Here is a 25,814-nt window from a genome sequence, read left to right as displayed (position 1 = left end):
CCCTAATTTCACCCCACTAACCCCCTAAAATGGGTTAATTTTCTAAAAAATGATTAAATTGAATACAATTTGGATAGCTTGTAGGATTTGCGATTTATAAATGTTAATTGTTGTGTTTTACCCTATAGCTCCAGCCTTTACCCCACCAGCCCCCTAACATAAGTGCATTTTTAAAAATTGTTCGAATTAAATGAAATTTGCATAGTTTATTGAACATACTATTTCCTCAATTGTTGTGTTTTGCTTAGTAACACACCACAATTTAACCAACTGACCCCTAAAATGGGTGACTGTTTTAACAACATTGTTCAAATTGAATGAAAATTGGACAGCTTGTAGAATTTTTTATTTTCTGGTGTCTATTTTTTTGTTTTACCCCATTATGCCACTATTTACTCTTTCTTTTAAAAAAGACGATAAATAGGACATACTTCAAACAATATTTGGGGTTAATTTGTTTTGTATAGTTTGTACTCAACATAGTAATAATATTTAAGCCCAGTGTTGGTCACTGTGTTTTGCCCTACAACACCCGCCTTCCCATGGTTATCTCTTGAAATGCATTATTTTCAATTTTTCATGTGTTGGGACCCATGAGTTTCTGCCTGCAGAAACAACTAAGCTTAAAGACAGTGGCTAAAAAGGGACCCGATAAAAAAATCAGCATAGGAAATATTTTAAGATTTAAAAAAAGATGATAGTGTATGTGCAATGACAATATGTGCTAAGCCACCCTTCTAGTTGTTGTTTTTTTGTTTTTTTCTGTCTAACGCTGGTTTGTTATACGTGTTTGGTCAAGAAAGAGTGCTTTAAATTTACTCAAATTTACACAGATGATAGTTATTTATCCATATATGAACCTCCTGAAGTTTGACCTCGAAAGACTGAAAATTCACCCACAGGCCCCCAAAATGTCAAAATATAAAATGGCTTTACTGACCAAAGTACATGATATAGTCATGCTGTGTTGTTTGGTGCAATGTAAGGTATTCCACAGAATTTTGTATCTTTGAAAGGGATTTAACAATTTTCACCCATTAAACCACAAAATATTCATTTCTGTCTAACACTGGTTAATTAAATGTGTTTGGAGAAAGAGTGCTTCAAATTTACAAAGATCTTGGCTATTAATCAATGCTTGATCCTCCTGAAGTTTGTCCCCATATGACCCAAAGTTTCACCCACAGGTCCCCAAAACATAATTTTTTGAAAACGGCTGTACTGACCAAAGCACATGATCTAGGATTCTAGGAGTTTCATGCTTTGTTAGTTTGTGCACTGTAAGGCATTCTAAAAAAATAACTTGTAATTGGATTCACCAATTTTTCACCCCTTTAACCTTGAAATAATCAGTTTTAGTTTTTCCAATCCTTTTGGTCAGAAATACAAGCTGATAAATGTTTGCAGTGGGTTACTCATTTAGTGTTCAAAATTTTGGCTCAATAGCCAAATGGTTACCATTACAGACAGTAATATGTGTACACTAGAAAGCCCAAGGGACTAATTCACTGGTTTGCAATTGCGTTAATTTATTGCATAGTGGGAGATTGTTGCTTGAAGTGTGGTCAGGCATTTACGAGGCTGTCTTTTTGATGAGTAGATATCAGCGGAGTAATGCTATGTGGTTTTATTATGGATCCCCTACCTTTGGACCCATTTTTGCTGGCAAAAACGATCATGTTTGTAAATCAAATCGAGTGTATAATAAATTGAAGCCACCTTTCTATTTAACAAAATTGGACTTATTGGCCCAGCAACTCTTGTGTGTACTCTGAGAGACAAGTCCTAGGAGAGTGATTCACTGGTTTAGAATTGAGGTTGTTCTATGCGCAGTAGGAGGTCTCTGCTTCCTACGTAAACAGACAGTTTACTGGTCGGTACAGTATTCTTAGGGGTAACTTTCTTTCCATGCAAGTACATTGCACTAAATGTATTTTTACTTCCCTAACTTATGTTTTTGATGTAACGGTTTCACCTATTGTGTATATATTACTGCTCAGATCCTACAGTAGTCGCATATAATCTATGTGTAGATACTTGGGGCGGAAATAGTTAAAACTTTGACAATAATATGAAGGTCAAATTAAGAAATTTTCTTTGACAGCAATATGAAGGTGAAATCAAGAAAAATTGAGGATTGAACGTGTTTTTTTAACTTTCTTTTTTGCTACCTTTGTTTTGGGTCAATAGTGTTTGAAGTAAATCCGTAAATAGGATTTTAAAGTGGCAACTAATCTATTTTTGTGTAAGTTGTGTATGATGTCTTAACATTTTAAATGACAAATGTTATAGTGGTAACTAATTTGCCTTTGAAATCTAAAAATGTTCACACCATATTAATACTGTTTCTAATTTACACATGCACCTGCAAAAAATCATGGTAGTAGGTCAATTGATGTACACAGCAAATAGTTCAACAAGACATAGAATACATAAATTGACAATATGTAGAAAAGTCACCTTTTAGTTTGGATTTTGCAATTAAGTGATGCAAAAAAGTTTTGTATTCAGTTACATACAGTGACTTTTACTTTTTAGCAAAATACAAACAGATGAGGATACTTATCATTCACTTGAAGGAGGGGGTAGACAAACAACAATGTTAAAAATTCCAAAGCGACTTAAAGTTGTCTTTTTTTTTGCGGACACACGGATGATTCAACGCGGATTAATGGTAGATTATTTTTAGTCTTGATTGAACAAAATAAGTTTTTGAAATATTGCTGGTTTACATCGCGTTTTTGAAGGTCCAGTGAACATATCTTTGTAATAAATTTATTTTTACCAGACATTTGTGTCAATAGTTTCAATAAAAAGTAACAATGATGTTTTAAATTTAGGTTTCTATGGTTATTTGGGTTGCGTGTTTGGTATACAGTTATCCTGATCAAGAAGAAAACTGGGAAACATCAGCTCACCATCATTCACAAAAACTACCATTACATGAGGTAGCTCTGTCATTTACCCTTACCAGCCTCTAAAAGAGATTTTTTTAACATTGCTGGATGCTATTGTAAGTTGTCAATTGTTGTTCATCCTTGAAGGCCCTAATGGATGGATTTTTTAAACAATGTTTAAATTGAACAGAATTTGGATAGCTTATAAAATTTGCTGTTTATGGGTGTTGATTTTTGTGTGTTTTTTATCTGTGTTGCCACTATTTACCCCTTCTTTCCTTTAAGTAAAACATTATAAAGAACAGACTTTAAACAATGTCCGAACTGAATCAGATTGTATAGTTTGTACTTTATAGCATGACTATTTAAGTCCAGAACTGTGCAAAAAAACCTTGCAACACCAAAGTTTCTCATGGTTATTATGGGTCCCCTTCCCTGAAGGGGACACATATTGTTTTTGTCTATATTTTTTTTTTCTTTTTTCTTTTTTTCTTTTTTCTTTTTTTCTTTTTTCTTTTTTTCTTTCTAACGCAGATTTGTTCCCACATTTTGGTCAAGAAAGAATGGTTCAAACTTTTTCAAATTTACACATATTACAGATATTGGTCTAAAGATGGTCCATGTGAATTTTGACCCCGTTTGAACCCTCGGTTCACCCACAGCCCCCCAAAACGTGAAATTTTTAGCGCGGATTTGTTCCCACGTTTTGGTCAAGAAAGAATGGTTCAAACTTTTTCAAATTGACACACATAATAGGTATTGGTCTAAAGATGGTCCATGTGAATTTTGACCCCGTTTGATCCCTCGGTTCACCCACAGCACCCCAAAACGTGAAATTTTTAGCGCGGCTATTGTTCCCACGTTTTGGTCAAGAAAGAATGGTTCAAACTTTTTCAATTTTATACACATTACAGATATTGGTCTAAAGATGGTCCATGTGAATTTTGACCCCGTATGACCCAGAGATTCACCCACAGGCCCCCGAAACGTAAATGTGTCTAACGCTCGTTTGGTCAAGAAAGACACTGTAGGCAGAAGTACCAAGAGAGTAACTCACTGGTTTACGATAGCGGGAGGGCTCAGCTTGACGTCGGACAGACGTTTTACGAGACATCGTTTCAGTGATTAGAAATCAGCTGTTTTGCACAGCAATGCTATGTCGTTTTATTAAGTTATCACTCACATTTTTAGTTTTGGCGAAGGTTTTACACCTATGACGTGATTTAAGCCTAATAACCGTGCTTCGGTTTTGTATATGTCAAGAAAAACTTTGTTAATAAAAGTTAAGATGAAAAAATTAACTTGACTTTTTTGCCAAATAAATGTTTTTTTTAATGCTCGCTGTCAGGTTGGCCGCCGCATGATCACGGGTTACTTAAGGTCAACTAGTCGGTATTACAAACACAGCTCAGAACTTTCTTCATAACGTAGCGTTTTTTTAACAATCAATTTAGGAGTCAATACTCAAGGCATGTATAAATTAGGCTTAACAGTATTGTTGAACACGAATGACGGCGTGCTATTGAAAACGGTGTCAAAAGGTCAAACATTCGTTTGGCGTGTGCACCCTGAGAGGTTACTACAGGTCAATGGTACTCATTTTGCGAAACAAAGTTAAATGAAAAACAATTTGTTATGTATACACTTGTAGCAAATTGCTTTTTAATTTAAAGTGTCTGTAACACAACTGTTACAGCTTTCTAAAAAAAATTGCCCGACCTTGGAGGACTATATCTGGGTTAAAGCAAGAGATTAGATTTAAGTCTTTGTTACGTTTTTTTAATGTTTTTGTAATTATATGACAATAATAGTGCAAAAAGAATACGAACAATTTTTTTTATTGTTGGGTTAATGCTTTCTAAAAATTTGTCCTTAAGAATGTAAAAATCACCGCAACATTTGTTTACCGTAAATCCGCACAAACATGCGTGTGGGGACCCATTAGTTTTTGTTTACAAAAACAATCATATGTGTAGATCAAATGATGTGTATAGTAAATTGGTAAATATCGTATAGAATATATAAAATGGAAGTATATCAGAAAGCCACTCTTCTAGTCTTTTAAAATGCATTATTTTCAACTTTGCTTCTGTGGGGACCCATGAGTTTATGCCTGCAGAAACAACTGATGTTATAAAGGCGTTGGCTAATATGGGACCCAATAGGAAGTAAGAATAGGAAATGTATTAACATGTTAAAAACAGGTTATAGTCTATGTGCAATTGCAAAAAGTGATTATACACCCTTCTAGTATTTTATTAAAAAAATATTGAAATAGTAAGAGCTTCAAAGCAGCCCTGTTTAGCTGGTAAAGTGTGATTTGCAACTCTGTTCAAAATTTGTTATGTTTACACAAAATGTTATGTTTAAACCAAAAAATCGGATAATTGGGAAAACTGATTAATGGGGACAAAACGCTTGGCATATTCAAACCTTGATTAATTGGTTCTGTATGTATGATGAAAGGCCACCCTTTTTTTAATGTGAAGTATTGTAAAAATGTGTGAAACAACACAGCTGATGTATGAAAATTTGCTATATTATGGGTTCCCTTCTGTGAAGGGGGCACATCTTGATTTTACTGAGTGTTTTTTTCTCATGTAAAGTTTGTCCATGCACTTTTGGCATAAAATCTTTGGTGGATTTGGATAAAACTTACACACATGGTAGATATAGGCCACAGAACATATGATGCTTATGTTTGTACATTGCTTGGTTGACGATTTTGCACATGGTTAGAGGAGTGTCTAAATTGGCTGATTTAGATAATATTTTCCAGGACTGTAGTTTGGGTCATTGTGGTTTAGCGATTTATTAGTTTGGGTGTAGGCCCCCCATCAGTCACCCCACTAGCCCCATAAAATGGGTAATTTTAAAAAAAAAACAATATCTGAATTAGATGAAATTTCAACAGTTTTTTCGTAATTTACTAAACTTGCTTAAGTTAAACAAGGTTGCAAACATGGTTTTAATCGTCAAAAGCGTGGCAAATTAGATGCCATCAGTCAAAATAAACTAATTTTAGTGATTGCAATGATGTAATTACCCACGAAAAGCAGCAAATTTTTTTTTTTGAAAAAAAAAAAAAAAAAAAAAGGAAATTTCCCAAATTCCATGAACTAAGCAAACCTGGGAAATAGAAGAACCCCAATGGTTATCTAAGAGTTTGCCTTATTAACAAATTAGCATGTATGGAGACCCATGAGTTTCTGCTTACAAAAAAGAACAAAGGTTAGGAAAAAAGCTGCCTACTATTTGACCAAATATAAAATAAGTTCGGAAAAAATATTACTGTCTCAAAATTGGCTTTACTGTATGTGCAATGGCAAGATGTGGTAGTTTATTAAAAGGCTGTTCTAGTTTATTGAAAGTTTTTGAAAAGTCATTCAATATTCAAACCAAAATGGTGCACTTTTGCTGTGCTTTTTGACAACTATTGTTTGTAGGTTTGTATTTGTGCAATAAATAGAGTGTTTGTATGTTTTACTATTTTTACTTGTGACTTAAAGGTGGTTTTTGACCCCAAGTTGTACAGTGGTGATATTCAATGGAGTTACGAAGATATATATTCCTTTCAACAATTGGGATTCAGACACTGGCCTACTTTATTTGCCTATTACAATATTACATTGGCTGCAAAGTATGTATTTTGATGCATTTAAATGACTTTCATTTGTTATAATTGGTAACATATTTTGTTTAAAATTATAAATTATGCCAGTAGTTTGAGAACCACCGAATTACGCCATTAAATTTTTAAAAAAGTGTTTTTTTATTTATTTTAACAAAATGTTTACAGGTTTTTAAGCATTTTACCTGTGTTTCTGATTCCTGTGGCTATTAAGCAAATCAGCATTGACAACTTTCAACAACCTCTGCTGGTTAACAGTTCTTTGAAATCTTCAATAGGTGTGACTTGTGTTTATTACAAACAGTACATAATGTTTGTTTTTTTGTGATACATTGTTTTGTTTGTATCGTTTTTGGACTGTGATCTAACAAAGGCTTAGAATTTTTTAAATAATCATTTTTTTTCTTTTTTAAATAAAATTATTCAAATAATTAGAATACCTGATACATAAGGCCCAGAGTCATTATTAAACAAGGATGGTTAAAATTACTTAACTATTTTTGTTAGCTCTTAGCTATTAAATCTAAGAAATACATCTTTTTTTTCATGTTTAAAATTAAAAATTAGTACAAATAAAGACATGCTTCAGTTATTACCCATATGTATTTCTGTGTGTGTTTTTCACTTTTTTCGACACCTTTTTAATACTTGCTGAAGTGAATTGTGACAAAACATTTCAATTACTTGCTTGAATGATTTTAATTATTTCTGAGGGTAACAAATACCGAAATGAACACCAAATTGTCATGCTTTTTTTGTCCAACGTTTTTGGGGAAATGCATTAATGAACATTAACATAAGGCTGAAAACATATGTGGCAGTGCTTCTGTGTAGCCGCAATTTCATAAAAAATGTCACAAATGTGTTCAAGTAAATTGATTTTGCATATATATTGAGGATTACTACATAGGAAAAAAATATTTAATCATTTAAAATGTGTCAAAAGGTATTTGTTTGATAACAGCCCTATTTTCAAGTGTTTTTAAAATGGACTTTGACAACTAATGATCAGGTGAAATCTAGTGAACACATTCTCTGGGGAATGTAAGTTAGAGACCTACTTACATCAAATTTTCAAATTCTAGTTTAAATATACACAAGCCTTCATCTGCCTGTTTGTAAAGAAAACTTTACAAATTTACAAACAAACATTGACACTAATTATGGGTCCCTTCTCTTGTTTGGGAAACATCTTTTGTTTTTGAACATGGGTCCAAACTACTTTATCTGTTGTAGAAGGTCAGGAGCTGGAAACAGATCACCGGCTTCCATCTGATTCATACACAGGAAGATACCAGATGACAGGCTTGGATTATTATTTGACATTGTTGTTGGGTGCAGTATCAGGTAAGTTTTTGCAATAATTTGTAAAATATAGCATATTTAGTGAAATAGAATGTGTTTTGAACAAGTGACAGATGTTATAGCTTTAATCTTTTTTACTGCTTAATGGGGTTTGTTCCTCCTCTGGAGACAAAAAAGTGCTTTAAATGTAAAATATACAGTTGTGATGGATATCTACCCGATGTTTGTGCATGAAAAGTTTATGCCCAGGAGAGCCAGCCATTCACAAACAGGCATACAAATTTAATAAATGGCTATACTTGCTAAAGAACATATATCCAGTAGCTTCAACTGGTTCATTACAAAATGTTTTAAAAGTACATGCCAATTAGGTGTATAAATTTAGGTGGTCAAACATGTTCCTAGTAAGCTATAACCTGTGAAACAATCATATTAATAAAAAACATTAGCAAGATGTTTTTAAATTATGCATAGAAGTAGTATCCTTTCAAAGTACATGTTCAATGGCAATAGCCGTCACAGTCATCATCTTGATATTTACCCTAAAAAAATTGGCAAAATATAAGTTCAAATCAAAACATATTTTTTATCCAACAATTTAGGTATGTTCATGGTATTTTTGTTGAATATCATGTACCGATGTGTTTGTTCACGTGATTATGCGAATTGGCATTTGCATCGTCACAAGAAACAAGTGCCAGATTCAGGAACGCATATGAGTTCTGTGGGAGAGTCACTTCCTTTAATACTTACTGGTCACACACAGGCAAGTCACACTGCTTTTTAGTAATTATAGGTCCCTTTTCTGAAAAGAGACACATGCTGTTTCACATGACTGTTTTATTTCTCTCTTCTGACTTGTTTATATCAGTACCATTTAAAAAAAAAACAGGTGCCACTGTCAAAGGCGCCGACTTTTTTTTTTCCGGGTATGCCATATTATATGACGTCATGAAATACCAAATTTATTTCCTGTCGCTACATATGACGAGACTACGTAAACTTGCAGTATATAAGTTTACACAACGTAAATCCACCGCCTGCTACTGTTGCAATTAAACGCATGTTGGTGCCCGGTAACTCCGCGTTGCACGTTTCAAAAAATAGGACAAAATTACGGGGAAGCGGAACAATAAATATAAAATCGATTTAGCTCGGACGTCGCAAATTACTATGGTATTTAACATTTATTTTCTCTGTAATAACTATTACAAAAATCCTTTGTTTTTACGCAACAAAGCACATACGCTTAGCCATCAATATGATCGTTTTATACGCTTTAAAGTCGCGTGTTTTGTTTACAACGTGTCGCCTATTTAACGCATTGAGTTGTATACGTGACGCAAAAGTTGAGTGTACTTCAAACGATGTTCTAAACTGCCCGAAATTTTCGACGAGCTGGCATGTTAATTTTTGTAAAAGTACCAACTGTACGTTATTAACAATAAGCGTTGTTGTTGTTGTTGTTTTTTCGATTTAACTATTACTAGACAGTCGTTGTAATGGCAGTTAGGCCAAAGGTTGGACTACATTATCATAATTTAGTTCACAGCTAATCTTTTTCATCACGTGGTTGTTAACGTATAACCCGGGGCAGCACCCTTCTTCTCTAAGCGAGCACCAACACCTTCGTTTTTATTTTTTACCACCCTTTAATGTTCAAATTTCAATGCTTCTAGAAGACGTTGCAATTGTCATAATTGTAATAAATGCGAATAATTCATGGGTTGTGAAACAATAACCGCGATTGACATCAATTGTGTTTGTTACGGAACAGTATTGGTCAAACATTTCTAAAAAGCATATAGTGTAACGCATGAATAACGTTGGTCCGATTCTCGGGTATGCGGCATACTCGAGGTTTTCGTCTGGGTATGCCAGGCATACCCGGCATACCCGTGTTCGGCGCCTATGGCCACTGTTTACTACATAATTTACAGTTTGCCCTGGAATGACCCGGTGTTTCACCCACAGGCCCCCAAAACATATTTAAAAAAACAGCTGTACTGACTAAAGTATATGATCTAGGAGTTCCATGTTCAATTGGTTGGTGCAATGTAAGATATAGTAAAGAATTTTGTAACTTTTAATTCGATTTACCCATTTTTTTACCGCTTAAACCCGGGAATATATAGTTGGCCCTGAAGTGCAAAACACAAAACTGTGACACATGCAAAACTTGCCTTACACTAAAAGTCAGAACATATAAACCCGACATTTTACATTACCCATGGCATGTTAAAGTCAGAACGCAAAATTCGTGTCACGCACCAAAATCAGAACACAAAACCATGGCATGCACCCCGAAGTCAGAACACATTACCCATGCCATGCACCAAAGTCAGAAAGTCTAATCACAAGCACCATTGCAGGTTTCTTCACTGAGCCTGTGTAGCTCAGTTGGTAGAGCGTGAGTCCTGGAAAGACTCCTGTCGTGGGTCCGAATCCCACCGCAGGCTAGATTTTTCTAGCCTGTGCCTTGCCATGTAGAAATGCTTAGGAGACCAGCTGATTCGGTACACGCCTTTAATAGGCCTGGCGTACTATGATATATATCTAGTATATATACATTTAAAATAAAGCTACCTTCCAAGTTCCATTTTGTGGTTATCAGGTTATTGCAGAGCTATAGATCTCTATTGTAGCAGTTTAACAGCTTTTTTCTATCTATGCCCTAATATGGGTTTATTCTTGGAGTGTTTTGAGGCCGAAGTTGACTTTGGATACAGTTTCCAGCTGAAGGAGTCCTGTTGTTGGAATATACTATAAAAATTAATAGTGTTTGTAGCTTTATAGTTTGCAGACTGTTCTGTAACTGTACATAATGTAAAAGAGAATAGTACCAAACTATCAAAACAAATAAGTTTGTTAAATACAGAACAGCAATTTTTCTAGTTGAAGATTTCAAACTAAAATTTTTATTTTAGCTCATTGAATTCGTCAATGCCAATGAGTTTAATGTGATTTCTACGGATATTGCTGGGACTTTAAAGATTTGGGATTATCATTCGGGAGAGTGCTCAGGAACGATTGACAGGTTAGATTGTTGAAAGCTTGCTGGTTTTTTGTGTCTAAAAATATGTTATTTGGGTGAAAATATTAATCAGTAGTAAGTGCCAGTTGATAAACACTATCTATGGTTCAAGCTTAAGTTAAAAAAAAATCCAAAATTTTTTCTGCAAAATCAGTTTTAATTATGATCACAATTTTTAAACTGAGGTGTATTTTCGAAACAAGTAACTTTAGGTGCTGCATTATTATTGGTCTTCCCTATTATGGGCCCCCTTCTCTGGCCAGATGTTTGATCCAAGTTTGACCCTGAATGACCCAGCTGTTCACCCACAGGGCCCCAAAAACCTGAAATTTGTAAATCGGCTGTACTGACAGAAGTACATGAGCTAGGACAGTGGTTCCCAACCTTTGGTAAACCGTGGCCCCCTAAAAGTCACTTTTTGGCCTCGTGGCCCCCTTTAAGTAACCCTGAAGGACCTGTGGCCCCCTTGAAAAATGTAAAAGGCAATCTCGTGTTGGAATTCGGTACTAATTTCGGCTTTAAACAGGTCGAATAGAGTAACCAAGAATCCGTAATTGTGATAAACCTCACTGTCGACAAATAGTATGTGAAATAGTCCATTGAATTAGGGAATAAAGTTAAAAAGAAAATGGCTTTTAGTGAGTGTTTCTTGTGAATCTACACCCGTGGCCCCCCGGAACACAGCTCGTGGCCCCCCTGGGGGGCCATGGGCCCTGGTTGGGAACCACTGAGCTAGGAGTTTTATGATTTGTTGGTTGGTGCAATGTAAGGTATCCTAAGAATTTTTGTTTCTGTGGCTCGCAGTGTTATTAGCAAATGAAAAAAAAATATATTAATCTTATATCACTAAGTTAAAGTATTAAATTTAACCTTTGTGATACATTATTATTGTGATGTAATAATGTTAATGTAGTCTGATCATCAAAGCATAAAGCTCAGAATCCATTTAGTTTTGGTAACTACTGTTTTGATTTAGCATAGGGATAAAGATGCTAAAGTTCATAAGGCCAACCAACATTTTATTGTCACTTGTGTAGGCTGCATTGACTTGTTAAGATGCCTAGGTCAGTGGTTTCCAAACCATTTCATTTACATAACTGACATTCATAATTTTCCATGGTCCAAGGTGAATTAAAATGCTGAAGCTAATTAAACACTTCAGCTAACCCAAACCGTAAGCTGCTAAAAGTAATTTTCACTTTCACCAGTCCACTACGGCTGTAGGATCCATTTTACCTAAAAACTATCCGCTTGGTTCACATAGCAATGATGTATGAGTGGGTTGTGACATAACAGACAAATCTTAAGATATAAAATTATGCACAAACAATTTCTTTCTTTGTTATTTTTTATGGAATTAAAAAACATTGATCAACATGCAAGTGAGATAGTAAAGCCATGAGCTCTTATATTTCAAAGAAATAGTGGTGTTAACCACTAATGGACTATGAACATCTAGTACGGAAGCATCTGACCCAAAGTGGTAATTCCACTTTGACATCAAAGACAGCATATGGCCCGCTGCTTCTAGGTAGTTCAAAAATCGGCCCGGGACAAAGTTTGAGTTGGAGACCCCTGCTGTAAATCAACTATGCATAGAAAAACATAGAACAGCTTTAAAACACAAATAAAAAAGACATTTCTGAGTTTTTACTTTCTGCTTAATGGTAAAAATAGTCGCATTAATATGATCTGCATGGCCTCTTTTTTAGCAACAGTTTTACTCTTGGTTTGTTTGTGTTGGCAGAAGTTCTGCTGATGAGGAACTCAGAAATGAATTTGGAAAGGGTATTTTATAATTTAAAAAAATATTCTATACAATTTTGTAACTTTTTATTCATTTAACCTACTTTCACCCCTTGAACCCCCAAAAATTGGTTTTAGTTTTAGGCCAAAAATACAAACCTTAGTTTTTAATAATTGTTTGCTGTTTCAAAACTGGCCTTGCACAGCTAATTCTAGAGATGAAATTCTCAGATTGAAAAGTACTTTTTATGTTTATTTTTACTAATTTCATAAATATATGACAGTGTAATGTAAACAGGATATGGACAAATCCTTTTGAAGTTTGGGTTTATGCTTTCTACTAATTTGTCCTTCTAAAAAAGAATCTAACAATAAAATCTAAAATTAAAAATTTTAAATCCTTTCATGACTAATTCGCATAAACATGTGTGGGGGGACCCATTTGTTTTTGCTTGCAAAAACAATCATGTTTGAAGATCAAATGGTGTGTGTAGAAATTGATAAATAGGGTACACAATATATAAAATGGAAATATATAGGAAAGCCACCTTTCTAGTTTACAGTATTTATTTATTGCCTGTTTGGGCACAGCAAAAGGTTAATACAGGTCAACTTAAATGTTTTGGAAAACAGTTGAGAGTGAGTTGTTGCAGCTGTAGCAACTTGTCAGACCAGCCATACCATCATGATTTTTGCAGAAACAACTATGTTGTTAAAAGCAGTGTTAAAACAGTGACCCCTTTAAAATTATAAAACAAATTTATGTAGGGTTGGCAAGCCGGTCAATGGACCGGTCAAATACGGTTAATTGACCGGTCAATTGACAGCACTTTATTTAACCGGTCAAATACTTGTTTTAATTTTAAAAATCAAATGTGGTAAATTTTCTTGGACCTGCTTTTTGGTTGTTAAAAAGGAAGGGCAATTTATTTCTAATAACTCTCATTTGGACTTGTTTTTGGTTGTTAAAAAGGAAGGGTAATTTATTTCTAATAACCCTCAGGTAGAACAATTTAGGGCATACTCTTGTTATGGGTCCCCTTCCCTGAAGGGGACACATATTGTTTTGTCCGTATTTTTTTTTTCTTTTTTCTGTCTAACGCTGGTTTGTGAGATGCGTTTGGTCAAGAAAGAGTGCTTTAAATTTATTCAAATTTTCAGAGATGTTAGTTAATAATCCAAATTTGATCCTCCTGAAGTTTCACCCCAATTGACCCAGAGTTTCACCCACAGGCCCCCAAAACGTAAATTTTTTCAACAGCTGTACTGACTAAAGTACAGCATCTTGGAGTTTCATGCTTTGTTGTTTGGTGCAATGTAAGGTTTTTTAAAGAATTTTGTATCTTTTTTTCGGATTCACCCCTTTTTCACCCTTCAAACCCCGAAATAATCAGTTTTAGTTTTAGGCCAGAAATACAAGCCCTATGGTGCAGAAATATTTAAACATTTTAACAATTGTTTAAGCAGGCTATTCGTTTAGTATTTAAAATTTTGCCAGTTACCTTTACAACCCATATTATGTTTACGCTATCAGTCAGATATAAGTCCCAAGGGAGGAATTCACTGGTTTACGATTAAGGCCGCAGAGCGGGAGTGCTCAGCTTGACGTCTGGACAGACGTGTTTTACGAGACAGTCGTTTGGGTGATTAGAAATCAGCTGTTTTTTGTGCAGCAATGCTGTGTCGTTGAGTTATTACGCGCATTTTCAGTTTTGGCGAAGGTTTTACACCTAAGACGTAATTTAATCTCAATAAACGTACTTCGGTTTCGTTTATCTCGGGCAAAACGTCGTTGATCAACATAAATATGAAAAAATAAACTTAACTTTTTCGAACGCCATGATAAATGTCTTTAAATTCTCATTGTCAGCTTGGACATCGCATGACCACGGGTCACTAAAGGTCAACTTGTAGGCATTACAACACAGTTAAGAATTAAAATCAGTACTTAAGTCATTTATAAATTAGGCTAAACGGTATTGTTGAACACAGAGGACTGCATGCTGTTAAAAACAGTGTAAAAAGGTCATTAAACGGTCGTTTTTGCGAAACAAAGTTAAGTGAAAAACAAGTTGTTATGTATACCTTTGTAGCAAACGACTTTTTTATATAGTGTCTAATATAACAGTTAAGGCTTTCTAGGAAAATTTATGTTTAAAAACTGAACTTGAACGACAATATCAAGGTCAAAGCAAGAGATTAAATTGAAAGTATTTTTCCCGTTCTTTTTTCACCGTTTTTTTGTAATTATATGACAATAATGATGCTAAAAGAATATGGACAAAAACTTTTAAAGTTAAGTTAATGCTTTTATCTACAAAATCTAAAAATAACCGCAACATAGGTTTACCGTAAATCCGCATAAACGCGTGTGTGGGGACCCATTCGTTTTTGATTGCAAAAACAATCATATATATAGATAAATTGTGTATAGTGTAGTAAGTTGGTAAATGTCGTATAGAATATATAAAATGAAAGTATATCAGAAAGCCACTTTTCTAGTATTAATAAGTGCTTTTTAAGCCAATGTAGATGTGTTTTGTTCATTTGAAATAAATCCCAAAACAATTAGGAGATACTTTTCAGTTGAAATTAAGATCTGATTTACGTTATGGCAAACTTTGCAATTAAAAAACATGGATCACTTCTAGCCCTGTTTTATCTTGATAAAAACTGGGTGTGATAGGTCCATGAGGGGAAGTTTGTTCATTAGTATTTACGTGGGCATTTTGCAAATGTTGCACATTTTTACTGACAGACAAAAAAATATTTTAACGGATCTGTGTAAACTTGTAGGTCTACAGTCCTTTTTTTCTGTAGTTGATCCACAAATTTTTTGTAGCTAAATATTTAGCTTATAATTGCCCAGAATAGATTTTTGTGGATAAGTTACAGGTCAGTACTTATTGGGATAAAGTACGTACATATCAAGCTTTTGTATATTCCTTTTTTGTCATGAATGGAGATGTGACAACAGCTTAACAGCATAAATTACGATTTTAAGCAGGATAAGCGAGTTTTGCAGTTAAATCTCAGTCAAAATTAGACTTTAATCTGATGTATATAGAATATTATTAGAATCCAGTTCAAATCCAGTTTATGTGATTACTGAAAGAAAATTACAGACACACAGGTGGGGCCATTGATGAAATGAAGCATGCAATGCAGTCGGAAAAGTATGTAATACAACACAAACTGAACAATTCCTATTTCAGAAACAAATTTACATGAGTTGAAACCTTTATTTCCATTACTTATGGTTTAGAAGGCGATTTAACTTCCAACTTTTAACTAAAATTGCAATTTAATAATGGGAATAGTATTTGACCTATTTGACAAGTATTTGACCGGTCAATTGACCAGATTTTATTTGACCGGTCAAATGCCCAACCCTAAATTTATGCTTGTTGTATTGTGGATATTGGTGCATGTTGATTGCAAATAGATAGGATGTAGTATATGTAATATTTAAATCTTACAAATGTACAAAAATCTATCTGTCTAGTTATCTATGAGTTTTTTTGACATGACTACAGTGTATCAATTCGAACTCTGTCACTGTGATTTTTTTCAAGCAGCCCTTGGATCGTCTATGTTTGTTGTGCTAAATTTCAGCTTATGCAACCCAGCTATTGCACTTACAGGTCCACATATTTTTTGAAATGGTTTGGGCACTCCTTTTTTAATCGAATAAAATTTTGTTGTATTTGTAGAAAAAAGTTGCCCATCAGCTGTTTGGAGTCTGACCTGCTACAGACGCCTGTTAATATTAGGTTGTGACACAGGTCGAATTGAGGTAAATTAAAAAAAAATCTGTCAATTGTAATTTTTAAATTGTAGTTTTAAATTTACTGTTTTTATGCTGTTTAATATTTACATTTTCATGAAAACAAAAAAGTATTCATTATGATATTTGGGGTCTAGCCCATTTTGCTTATCAGCAGGGTTGCCGTACCTTTTTTATTTCTAAGATTTGTCCTGATAGACATATTGTTTTGTCTATACTTTTTTTGTCTAACGCTGGTTTGTTCCAATTGTTTGGTCAAGAAAGAGTGCTATAAACTGGTTCAAATTTACATACATGTTAGGTAGTTATCGAAATTTAAGTCCATATCAGCTTGACATTGGTTAGGCAGTCTGTGATTTTTCTCCTACCATGAATAAAGTTTTTTGTCCTCGCAATATATCTCTTCTATCATATGATAACTTTTGCTGCAGAACACTCAGGTATGTAAAATACCAGGCTAGCAAAATGATTTCTGGCCACAGACTGTCTCTTTAACATACTGACATGCACCCATATTCCAAAAAAACATTGCTGTTGTGTATCCAATACTAGTCCATAGCAAGTCAAAGCATGGTTTTTTATGACAAATATGCATTGCTGACAAACAAGGCACTGAGTTTTGCTCCAAATTTGAGTGAGAAACTATAAATTCTCCAATATTTCTTGAAAAATTCTCCTTTTAACCTTCCTTTATGGAAACAAAAAATATATTTATCTGATCGATTGGAGTTTGATCCTGGCTTTGAGCTTTTTTCAATGATGATAGTCCAAAACAGGCTGACAAACAAACAAACCAAAAGTGAGAAAAATAAGATGTACTGTTTCACCTCAGTACACCAACTTAAAGCAGGTTTTCCCACATCAGTTAGTTTATGATGTTGTATTTGTTGTAGATATGGGATTCCATTTCCCTTAACCTGCGTTGTTTCCAAGAGTGTGGACGAAGTGGAGTAGTTGGACTTGCTGTCGAAGATTACCGCCTTGTTGCTGCCAGAATAGGAGGCACATTAGATTTTTATCAAATTGAAGCAACCACTTTGAATCCTACTGCACTACAACATAGAGGTCAGCTATGTGAATATACACGCATATTAAGGGCACATACATGGGTAGTATTGGTTAAGTGAGGTTGCTAAAACTGCACTTCTAAACAATATCCCAATTTTTTGTGAATGGTGTGCATTGTATGTAAACAATTGCAGCATACCAGTAAGCATATTTCCAAAATGTTTCCGAATTCGAACCACAGGGCTTTTTAAGCCAATCACAAAGGCGGGTTTTCCCGGGTCATGTGACTTTTTAACCAATAAGCATAGTCGACTCATTGAACCAATCAGACGACAGCTTGCGTAGTAACCAGCCATTCTGCCTTGAGTTACTACATTTGAAAGTTAAGGTTGTGCGTGGTTTTATAATTGTATTACTAAAATAAAAGCGTTTTAAAAGGCATTTTTAATAATTAATCATAAGCTTTTTTGTAAATAATTATCTGATATTGTTAAGTGGATTCCATGCAGCAAATTGTGGTTGAAGGAAAATTAGTAACAAAAGGAAATAAAGAAATGTTTTTTAGATTGACCTTACAATCAGAAAAAGAATGGGATGAGTGGCTTGAGTCTTTTTGTTTAGTTTATAGTACTAGATGGAATGTATACAAAACATTTTTCAACCCTAAAATATTTTGGGGAAACCTTTAAATGCCATCTTAATCAGTTTTGCCAACATGAAACTGGTGCATCAAATTGAACACTTTGTGTCCTGTGTCTATGGATGTTAAGATCAAACTTTACACCAAGTCAACTAAACATCAGATAAGTTGGTTTCTACTCATCACTTGCTTAAAGCTGCCGGAAACCTTGGTTAGCTAAAGATCAGTGAATCTACAAAAAATATTTTCTTCATGTATTTTTGGCTTCATATTTTTCTTCATGTAAGCATTACAAAGTACAAACCCATGAGACCAAGTTGCTTGTTACAGATGGAATAAGTGCAGCAGTCACTAACAACTGCCATAATCCAAAACCCTGCACTGTGTACTATCTCTGGGATCAGTGGCGTAAATGTAACTTTGGGCATAAAGTGGCATAAATTTGTTTTGTGCTATAAAGTATGCCGATGAATCTGAGGCTAAGATCTGCCTTGAGCAATTTAAAGGATTTTATGTCCGTGCTTGCACTAGAGACAATGAGGCATAATACACTGTTTTTATGCCATGCAAACTTGCCTGCATGCAGTGCTCATCATATACAAAGTAAAATTTTGACATTGATTGATTGAAGGGGATGCGTTGCTATCCTAAACAAACACATAGCATTATTAATAGAAAATATTTTGCACAAAAGCTATTTCAGACTTAATAAAAAGTATGAGTGTATAATCTAACATTAATAAAGCATATATTGCACAAAAGTGATTTTACACTCAATGAAAATTATGTGTGTATAATTTACTGCTATACATAACCTAATAAACATGACCTTCAGTTTAAACATCCAAAATGCATCAGTCTTCACCATGTTCTGACTTGTAAAAACGTTTTTTTGAATCAAAACTGACATAAAACTCGCAACGTCGACAATACTGAAGTCAAAGTAACCGCTTAGCAACCTAGACGTGACGTAATGGCAACCCGCATATTTCCCCTGCTGTGATTGGCTAAAAAAGCCCTGTGGTTCGAATTCGGAAACATTTTGGAAATATGCTACCAGTAATGGTATTGTGCTATTAAGCACCAACATCAATCTGAAGACGTGATTTTTAATTAGTGACTGTAATGATGTTGTAACTAACTGTTGTGGTCTTAAAGTGTGAGGCAAGCCCCCCTAAGGGGTTATGAAGAAGGGCGCAACACAATCTGATTTCAATGTTTAATGATACTGGCGCTGATTGCGAACCTATTAAAGTTAACTTGAAAGTTAATGTATCAAAGCCGCAAATGGTCTTTAAATTCTCGTTGGCCGCATCATGACCACGGGTTACTGAAGTTTAACTTGTAGCTTTTACAAACACAGTTAAGGACAATTTTGATCATAACATAGTTTCTTTATTTTTGACAAATCAATTCAAAATCAATACTTTAATTATGTATAAATTAGGCAAAACGGTTTTGTTAAACACTAAGGTCTGCATGCTATTGAGACTGGTGTCAAAAGGTCCTGCGCTGTCTGCACCGTGTGAGGTTGTTACAGGTCAATGGTAGTCGTTTGCGAAACAAAGTTAAGTGAAATACAATTTGTTATGTATACCTTGTAACAAATGACCTTTTAATTTATAGTGTCTGTAGTACAATTTTTAATGCTTTCCAGGAAAAAAGATTAAATTGAAAGTATTTTTTCTGTTCTTTTTACTTTTTTTGTAATTATATGACAATAATGATGCAAAAAGAATACAGACAGAATTTTTTTTAAATTGGGTTAATGCTTTCTTGTAATTTGTCCTCAAGAGTCTAACAACATTTGTTTACTGTAAATCCGCACAAACACGCAGGTGGGGGACCCATTCATTTTTGTTTGCAAAAAAACAATCATATGTGTTGATCAAATGATGTGTATAGTAAATTGGTAAAAAGGATATATAAAATGAAAGTATATCAGAAAGCTACCTTTCCAGTTTTAGGTTTACCTGTTTGTTAATAAATTTTTCTTTTTTTCAGGTTCTTTCCGAAAACATCACAACCTTGAATGTGATGTGCTTTCTCTTCAACTTGTATATTCGATTAAAAGTGCACATCAACAAACAATATCAGCCTTCACTGTAAGCATTTTGTCCAGAATTTTTTTTTTTGCTGCCAAATGCTGTCTTTTTGCATGAGTTTGGTCGGAAAGAGTGCTTTAAATATATTCAATTTACACACATGTTAGTTTATTATCCAAAGTTTGACCCCTGATAACCCATCGCTTCACACACAGCCCCCTGCACTACTTACTGAAGTACATGATCCAAGAGTTTTGTACTTTTCACTGGTTGGTGCTTTATTGAATATTTTAAATGATTTATAACTTTTAGTTGCATTTACTCATTTTCTCACCCCAAAATATTCGTTTTAGGTTTATCAGCCTTTTGGTCAGAAATTCAAGCCCTAATGTAGGCAGTTACTTGTTGTAGGTTCAGGGAAGGGGACACATAATGAATATACTCGATTTGTTTCATTGTTTATTGTTGTTGTTTTTCTTCCCGAAATTTGTCCAACTTGTTTTGCCATAAAATGTTTGATGGATTTGGATAAAATTTACGCAAATGGTAGATGTGTATAGAAGGCACAAAATATGCCAAGCATTGGCCTGTTACCAATAACGTGAACCTAAACAACATAGTTTGATGACCTGCGATCTAACATTTCTGACGGCCATTACATGTTTACGTAATGTAATTTTTTACTATTTGTTTTGCATTTAACGTTGTTCAAATCTCAGTAGAGTTTGATACTTTGAATTTATTGCAGCAAGAAATTACAATCGGTGTCTTGCCGGAACAACATTTTGGTATTTTTAACACATTGATCTCTAAATTTAAATGCTTGTTATCAATATTGATCATTATATACGTCTATTACCCACTGAGTCGTTCGACTGTTTAGTGCAATTGTGTAGCTATGTGTTCTTTCACCCAGCGAAAAAAACTCAACTCAATATGGCGCAGCTATTCTGGGTTTAGTGCAATATTTATCTTAAAAACTTAATGCATAATTAAGGTTGGTCTTATTTTTACATTATTTAACAGTCCGAAAAAAGTCCATTTAAACTTAAATCTGTTGCTGTAGGACAGGCATTTAGATGTGCACAATATTAAAAAGGAAGGCCCAGTTAAGGTTGCACACAGATTGGTTGACTTCACTATGATATCCTCTTTTTTTCCTTAATGAAACTCTGTGCGACTTTCACATAGAGATCATCAAACCAGTTAATCGCATATTTTGTTCAAAATCGAAGCGATTATTCGGTTTAGGCAATTAACCGGACAATTTTTTCAACAAAAGATGGGCGATGGTTTGGGATATTTAAATGTGATGTAATTAAATGGAACCGGTATGCCATCAATTAGATTTGTCTGTATATAGGAAAGCAACCTTTCTAGTTTTACTTTTATGGAGTTTTGAGGTTTTCATTGTTGGCATGAGTACCAAAGTACATGTGGTCCGCTTCGGGTGTGTCTATACTTTTTGTGCATAAACAAGTTTTATTGGGAAAATTTTATTTAAAAGGGTTTTACCATTCTGCTGCTACTTTTCTTAAAAATTACCTATAGTGCTGGCTTTTCTATGGGTTCCCTTTCCTGAAAGGGAGTGTTTTTATCCATATTTTTAATTTTTGTACTCATCACTAAACTTTGTGGTTAAAAAGAACAATAAAATGTTGGGCACCAAACCCAAGCTGAAAGTTCATTAACTGATACATGGACAAAGTTAATTGCTGGGCAGCATACAAAATGTCCCCTTTGCTAAAACATAGCTTTTTAATTTGTCACTGTCTATAGTGCTACTTGAGAAGTTTGGTTTAATCCAACGAATCCCTTCACTGGTTATTCTTCAGAATCTAAACATGATCGCACTCTATTAATACCATAATAGTTCTAATATACACAGTGTGGGAATATTAACCGTTTGTGCAAGAAAGAAACAATGATATTATACAATGCTGGATAAGAATAGGAATGCACTAAATTTTAAATTTATGAACCAGATATATATGTATATATATATCCTTATATATATATATATATATCCTTGGTAACTATTGCAAATAGTGTATGTGGAAGCCCATAAAGTCTGTTGTATATATAAATTGGCAACATATAGGAAGGCCACCTTTTTAGTTCAATAAAGTTTGTTAAATTGTATTGTCAGACATATAAGCATGCGCTTTAGGTTTCAATTGGAAGGATATTAACTGGAAGTTGTGATCACACTTTAAAATTGTTTAACATGCAAGATGCTCGATGCCAATTTACATTATTGGGACACAATGGAGCTGTAACTTGTGCTGCAATGGATAAGGTACAATAGTATTATTGTGAAAATATTAATTCAGTTTATGATAGCCTCATTTTGTTACAATTATTCAATAGGGTCCTCCAACTGGTGCTGTGAGTGGATCAGCTGATGGATCTGTGAAGTTGTGGGATTTGTTAACTGGAATTTGTGTTCACACCTTAGATGAGCATACTGGTAACATATATTTTCTTGTCTCATATATTTTTGGGTTTGATATTTTTTTTTTTATAGAAATTATGTTGTTGTTTTTTAGATAAACTCTATGACATGTGTGGCTCGCAAACAAAAGTTTATGTTTTAAGTCCTTGAGTACCATTAAAAAATTTCCTGTGCTAATGATATAAAAAAAATCCTGTGTTATATTGGAAAAGCGTTTTATGATTTGGTCTTGAACTGTTCAAGCTCTCTGTTAAAGCTAAGCTATCATTCAGCTTAAGAATACAAATTGGGTCATTTGCTTTTAGACTCTCTGACTGCAGTGCAGTGCTCTTCATCACATGTCGTTTCATTTGGCCAGGATGGAAAGTTCTGCATATGGGCGCGAAGAACAGGGTTTTTGTTGCAAGTTGTCAAACTCGTGAGTCAACATCAGTAATTACCTTTTTATGCTTGCAGCACACCCACAAATCAACAACTTGTTTTTAGTCTATTTCTGGTTTGTTTCGGTAGAGCTACCAACATAACAACTTCAGTAGAAAAGTTTGCTAAATGCTGATAGATGACGCAAAGAGCGCAGTTATTATGGGCCCCCTTTCCTGAAGGGACACATATTGTTTTTGTCCGTTTTTCTTTCTTCTGTCTAACACTGGTTTCTAACACTCGTTTTGTCAAGAAAGAGTGCTTTAAATTTATTTAAAATGGAGAGATGATAGTTGTGGGTCCCCTTCCCTGAAGGGGACACATCTTAATTTCACTCTTGTTTTTTTTTCTTGTTTTTTTCTTTTTTCCACCTAAGTTTGTCCATGCACTTTTGGCATGAAATCTTTGGTGGATTTGGATGAAATTTTCACAGACGGCAGATATAGTTATGCAGATGTGCCATTTGCTTTGTTTGACTTGATAACCCAAGTATTTACCCCGCTAGACCCCAAACTGTAAAACATTTTTGTATGTTGCTGCGCACCACAAACGAAAGATTTCTGTGGTGTAATGGTATAATAAAGACGTCATACATATGGTACTTGTGTTAGTGCACTACTTGGTGGACGTTTTTGCACATGGCAACAGAGGGGTGTTAATAGCCTTATGAAGTCAGAAGCATTCACGAATGTTGCTGATAACACCTCTAGTGGTCAGAATTTTAAACATTGTTTGATTTGGATAAAATTTTACATGACTGTTAATTGGGTCATCGTGGTTTCATATTATATACTTTTGGGTGTTAAACCCCATCAGTTACCCCACTGACCCCCTAAAATGGGTGAGTTTTTTAAATGGTGTCGGAATTTAGTGAAATTGGAAAAGCTTGCAGAATTTGTCATTTATGGGTGTCAATTATTGTGTTTAACCCTGTAACCCCAATATTTACCCCTCTAGCCCCATAAAAAGGGTGAATTTTTAAAACATTGTCCGAATTTGATGAAATTTGCATAGCTTATGGAGTGTGCTATTTATAGTTGTTGTTTGTTATGTTCAACCCTGTCGCCCCAATATTTACCCCACTAGCCCCCCAAAATGGGTCAATTTTGTAAACAATGTCAGAATTGAATGAAATTTACATAGCTTGTAGAGTGTGCCATTTATAGGTGTAGAACAGGAGTCTTCAACCTTTTTGGCTCAATCGCCCCCTTATTAAGGCATTGTCTCCAAATCGCCCCCCTATGAGATTGTTATTTGTACAAAAGTTCTGCTTTTTGAGCAGACGTGGGCGGTTAGATTCATCCAGCAACATGAAAGCTTCAGTTAACAGCTAAAACCTAATTTAATTGCTACTACAACACGCAAGGTCCATTTCACGCAATTCTTCTAACTAACGCATCCAAGATTTGTTAAAATTTATTACATCATAGACAAAACAATATTACGATTATGCGCAAATAATCGCCTTTTTGTTGAAAACAATGGTCCATTACTCTGTAGAGGAGAATCCTAAATGATACAAATACTTCGCAGTTAAGGAAGCGGTTGTAAGAAGTGTGAAAGCGAAACAAGTTTGAGGTAAAGCTCATTACCGCTGTATCAAAAAGTATGGCCCGTCACCATACATAGCCTCAATTAAGTGTCCCGTGTGGCAAATTAAATGCCCAACCTTGCTCTCGAGATCACACAAAGTACAAACAATCACCAGTAAACACAATGTATTCAAATAGCAGCATGTTTAAGCTGATGCGTCCCTTATCCCTGGTGTTTGTCAGCAACAAGAATTATATCTGCTTGTAAGTTAAAGTTAGCTGAGTCTCACAGTTCTTGTACATATTAAAACAATCAGTAATGTTGAAATCGCCCCCCTTTGAAGTAAAATCGCCCCCTAACTTCCAAAATTGTCACCATCGCCCCCTCGGTAGACGTAATCGCCCCCGTTGAATAACCCTGGTGTAGAATGTTGTGTTTAACCCTGTTGCCCCACTAGCCCCCCAAAATGGTTCAATTTTTTTAAACAATGTATGAATTAAATGAAATTTGGACAGTTTGTAGAGTGTACCATTTGTAGGTGTTGGTTGTTGTGTTAAACTCTGTAGTACCTATTATTTACTTTTACTCCACGGTCTTTTGGCGTCTGCACATTTTGCGAAACAAACTTAAGTGAAAAACAATTTGTTATGTATACCTTTGTAGCAATTTGCCTTTCAATTTATAGTGCCTTATTACACAACTGTTACAGCTTTCGAAAATTTGTGTTTAAAAACTGACCTTGGATGACAATATCTAATTCAAAGCAAGAGATTAAATTAAAAGCATTTTTCCTTCTTTTTACTGTTTTTGTAATTATATGAGTAATTACATATTTCATTTTTTGTAATTGTTTTTGGATCAGCAAAAAGAATATGGACAAAACATTTTTAAAGTTAGGTTAATGTTTTCTACTAATATGTCCTCAAAAAAAATAGTCAAAAACTAACCGCAACATTTGTTTACCGTAAATCTGCACAAACACAGGTGTGGGACCCATTAGCTTTTGTTTGCAAAAACAATGATTAGTGTAGTTTAAATCAGGGCTTCTCAAACTGTGGGTCGCGACCCCAATTGGGGCCGCAGAGTATAATTTTGAGGTCGCGAAACATTTTGCGTTATTATGTCAGTCACAATAAATGGTATACGTGCATAGATTTTTTGTTTAAACAATATTCCCGAGTATAGCCTGTACCAGGGGTGCACAACCTTTTGCCAAATATTTTGATTTTCAAGCTGCTCTAAACACATTTTGTGGAACTTAAAAGAGTATTACCAGCCTAGTAGCCATATTTGCCAGACTTTTTTTATGCCTA

At 34.5% G+C, this 25,814-nt stretch overlaps 1 protein-coding gene and 1 non-coding gene across 5 annotated transcripts in view; both read left to right on the top strand.

The window, feature by feature from the left end:
- LOC145213572 (sterol regulatory element-binding protein cleavage-activating protein-like) overlaps window positions 1-25,814 on the top strand; it is a 79,990-nt gene that overhangs the window by 50,358 nt on the left and 3,818 nt on the right. The window contains exons 10-24 of one of the 4 annotated variants that reach the window (XM_080081914.1): window positions 2,539-2,674; window positions 2,841-2,948; window positions 6,407-6,537; window positions 6,697-6,806; window positions 7,768-7,875; window positions 8,436-8,599; window positions 10,761-10,870; window positions 12,615-12,655; window positions 16,189-16,257; window positions 16,327-16,409; window positions 17,294-17,465; window positions 20,053-20,153; window positions 22,264-22,392; window positions 22,464-22,563; window positions 22,854-22,966. In XM_080081914.1, coding sequence (XP_079938040.1) covers window positions 2,539-2,674; window positions 2,841-2,948; window positions 6,407-6,537; window positions 6,697-6,806; window positions 7,768-7,875; window positions 8,436-8,599; window positions 10,761-10,870; window positions 12,615-12,655; window positions 16,189-16,257; window positions 16,327-16,409; window positions 17,294-17,465; window positions 20,053-20,153; window positions 22,264-22,392; window positions 22,464-22,563; window positions 22,854-22,966 — 1,675 coding nt within the window. Of the gene's footprint in view, window positions 1-2,538; window positions 2,675-2,840; window positions 2,949-6,406; window positions 6,538-6,696; window positions 6,807-7,764; window positions 7,876-8,435; window positions 8,600-10,760; window positions 10,871-12,614; window positions 12,656-16,188; window positions 16,258-16,326; window positions 16,410-17,293; window positions 17,466-20,052; window positions 20,154-22,263; window positions 22,393-22,463; window positions 22,564-22,853; window positions 22,967-25,814 lie in introns of all 4 variants that reach the window. The other 3 variants (XM_080081913.1, XM_080081912.1, XM_080081915.1) reach the window with 3 other exon arrangements.
- On the top strand, window positions 10,219-10,292 carry Trnas-gga (transfer RNA serine (anticodon GGA)). The gene has a single exon. It is a non-coding gene; the product is annotated as a tRNA-Ser (tRNA).

The sequence above is a fragment of the Phallusia mammillata genome, chromosome 2, assembly GCF_965637545.1.
Source record: "Phallusia mammillata chromosome 2, kaPhaMamm4.hap1.1, whole genome shotgun sequence".
In the NCBI taxonomy this organism is placed as follows: domain Eukaryota; kingdom Metazoa; phylum Chordata; class Ascidiacea; order Phlebobranchia; family Ascidiidae; genus Phallusia; species Phallusia mammillata.
The sequence above is the reverse complement of the archived record's forward strand: the minus strand, read 5'-3'. Positions and strand labels throughout refer to the sequence as shown.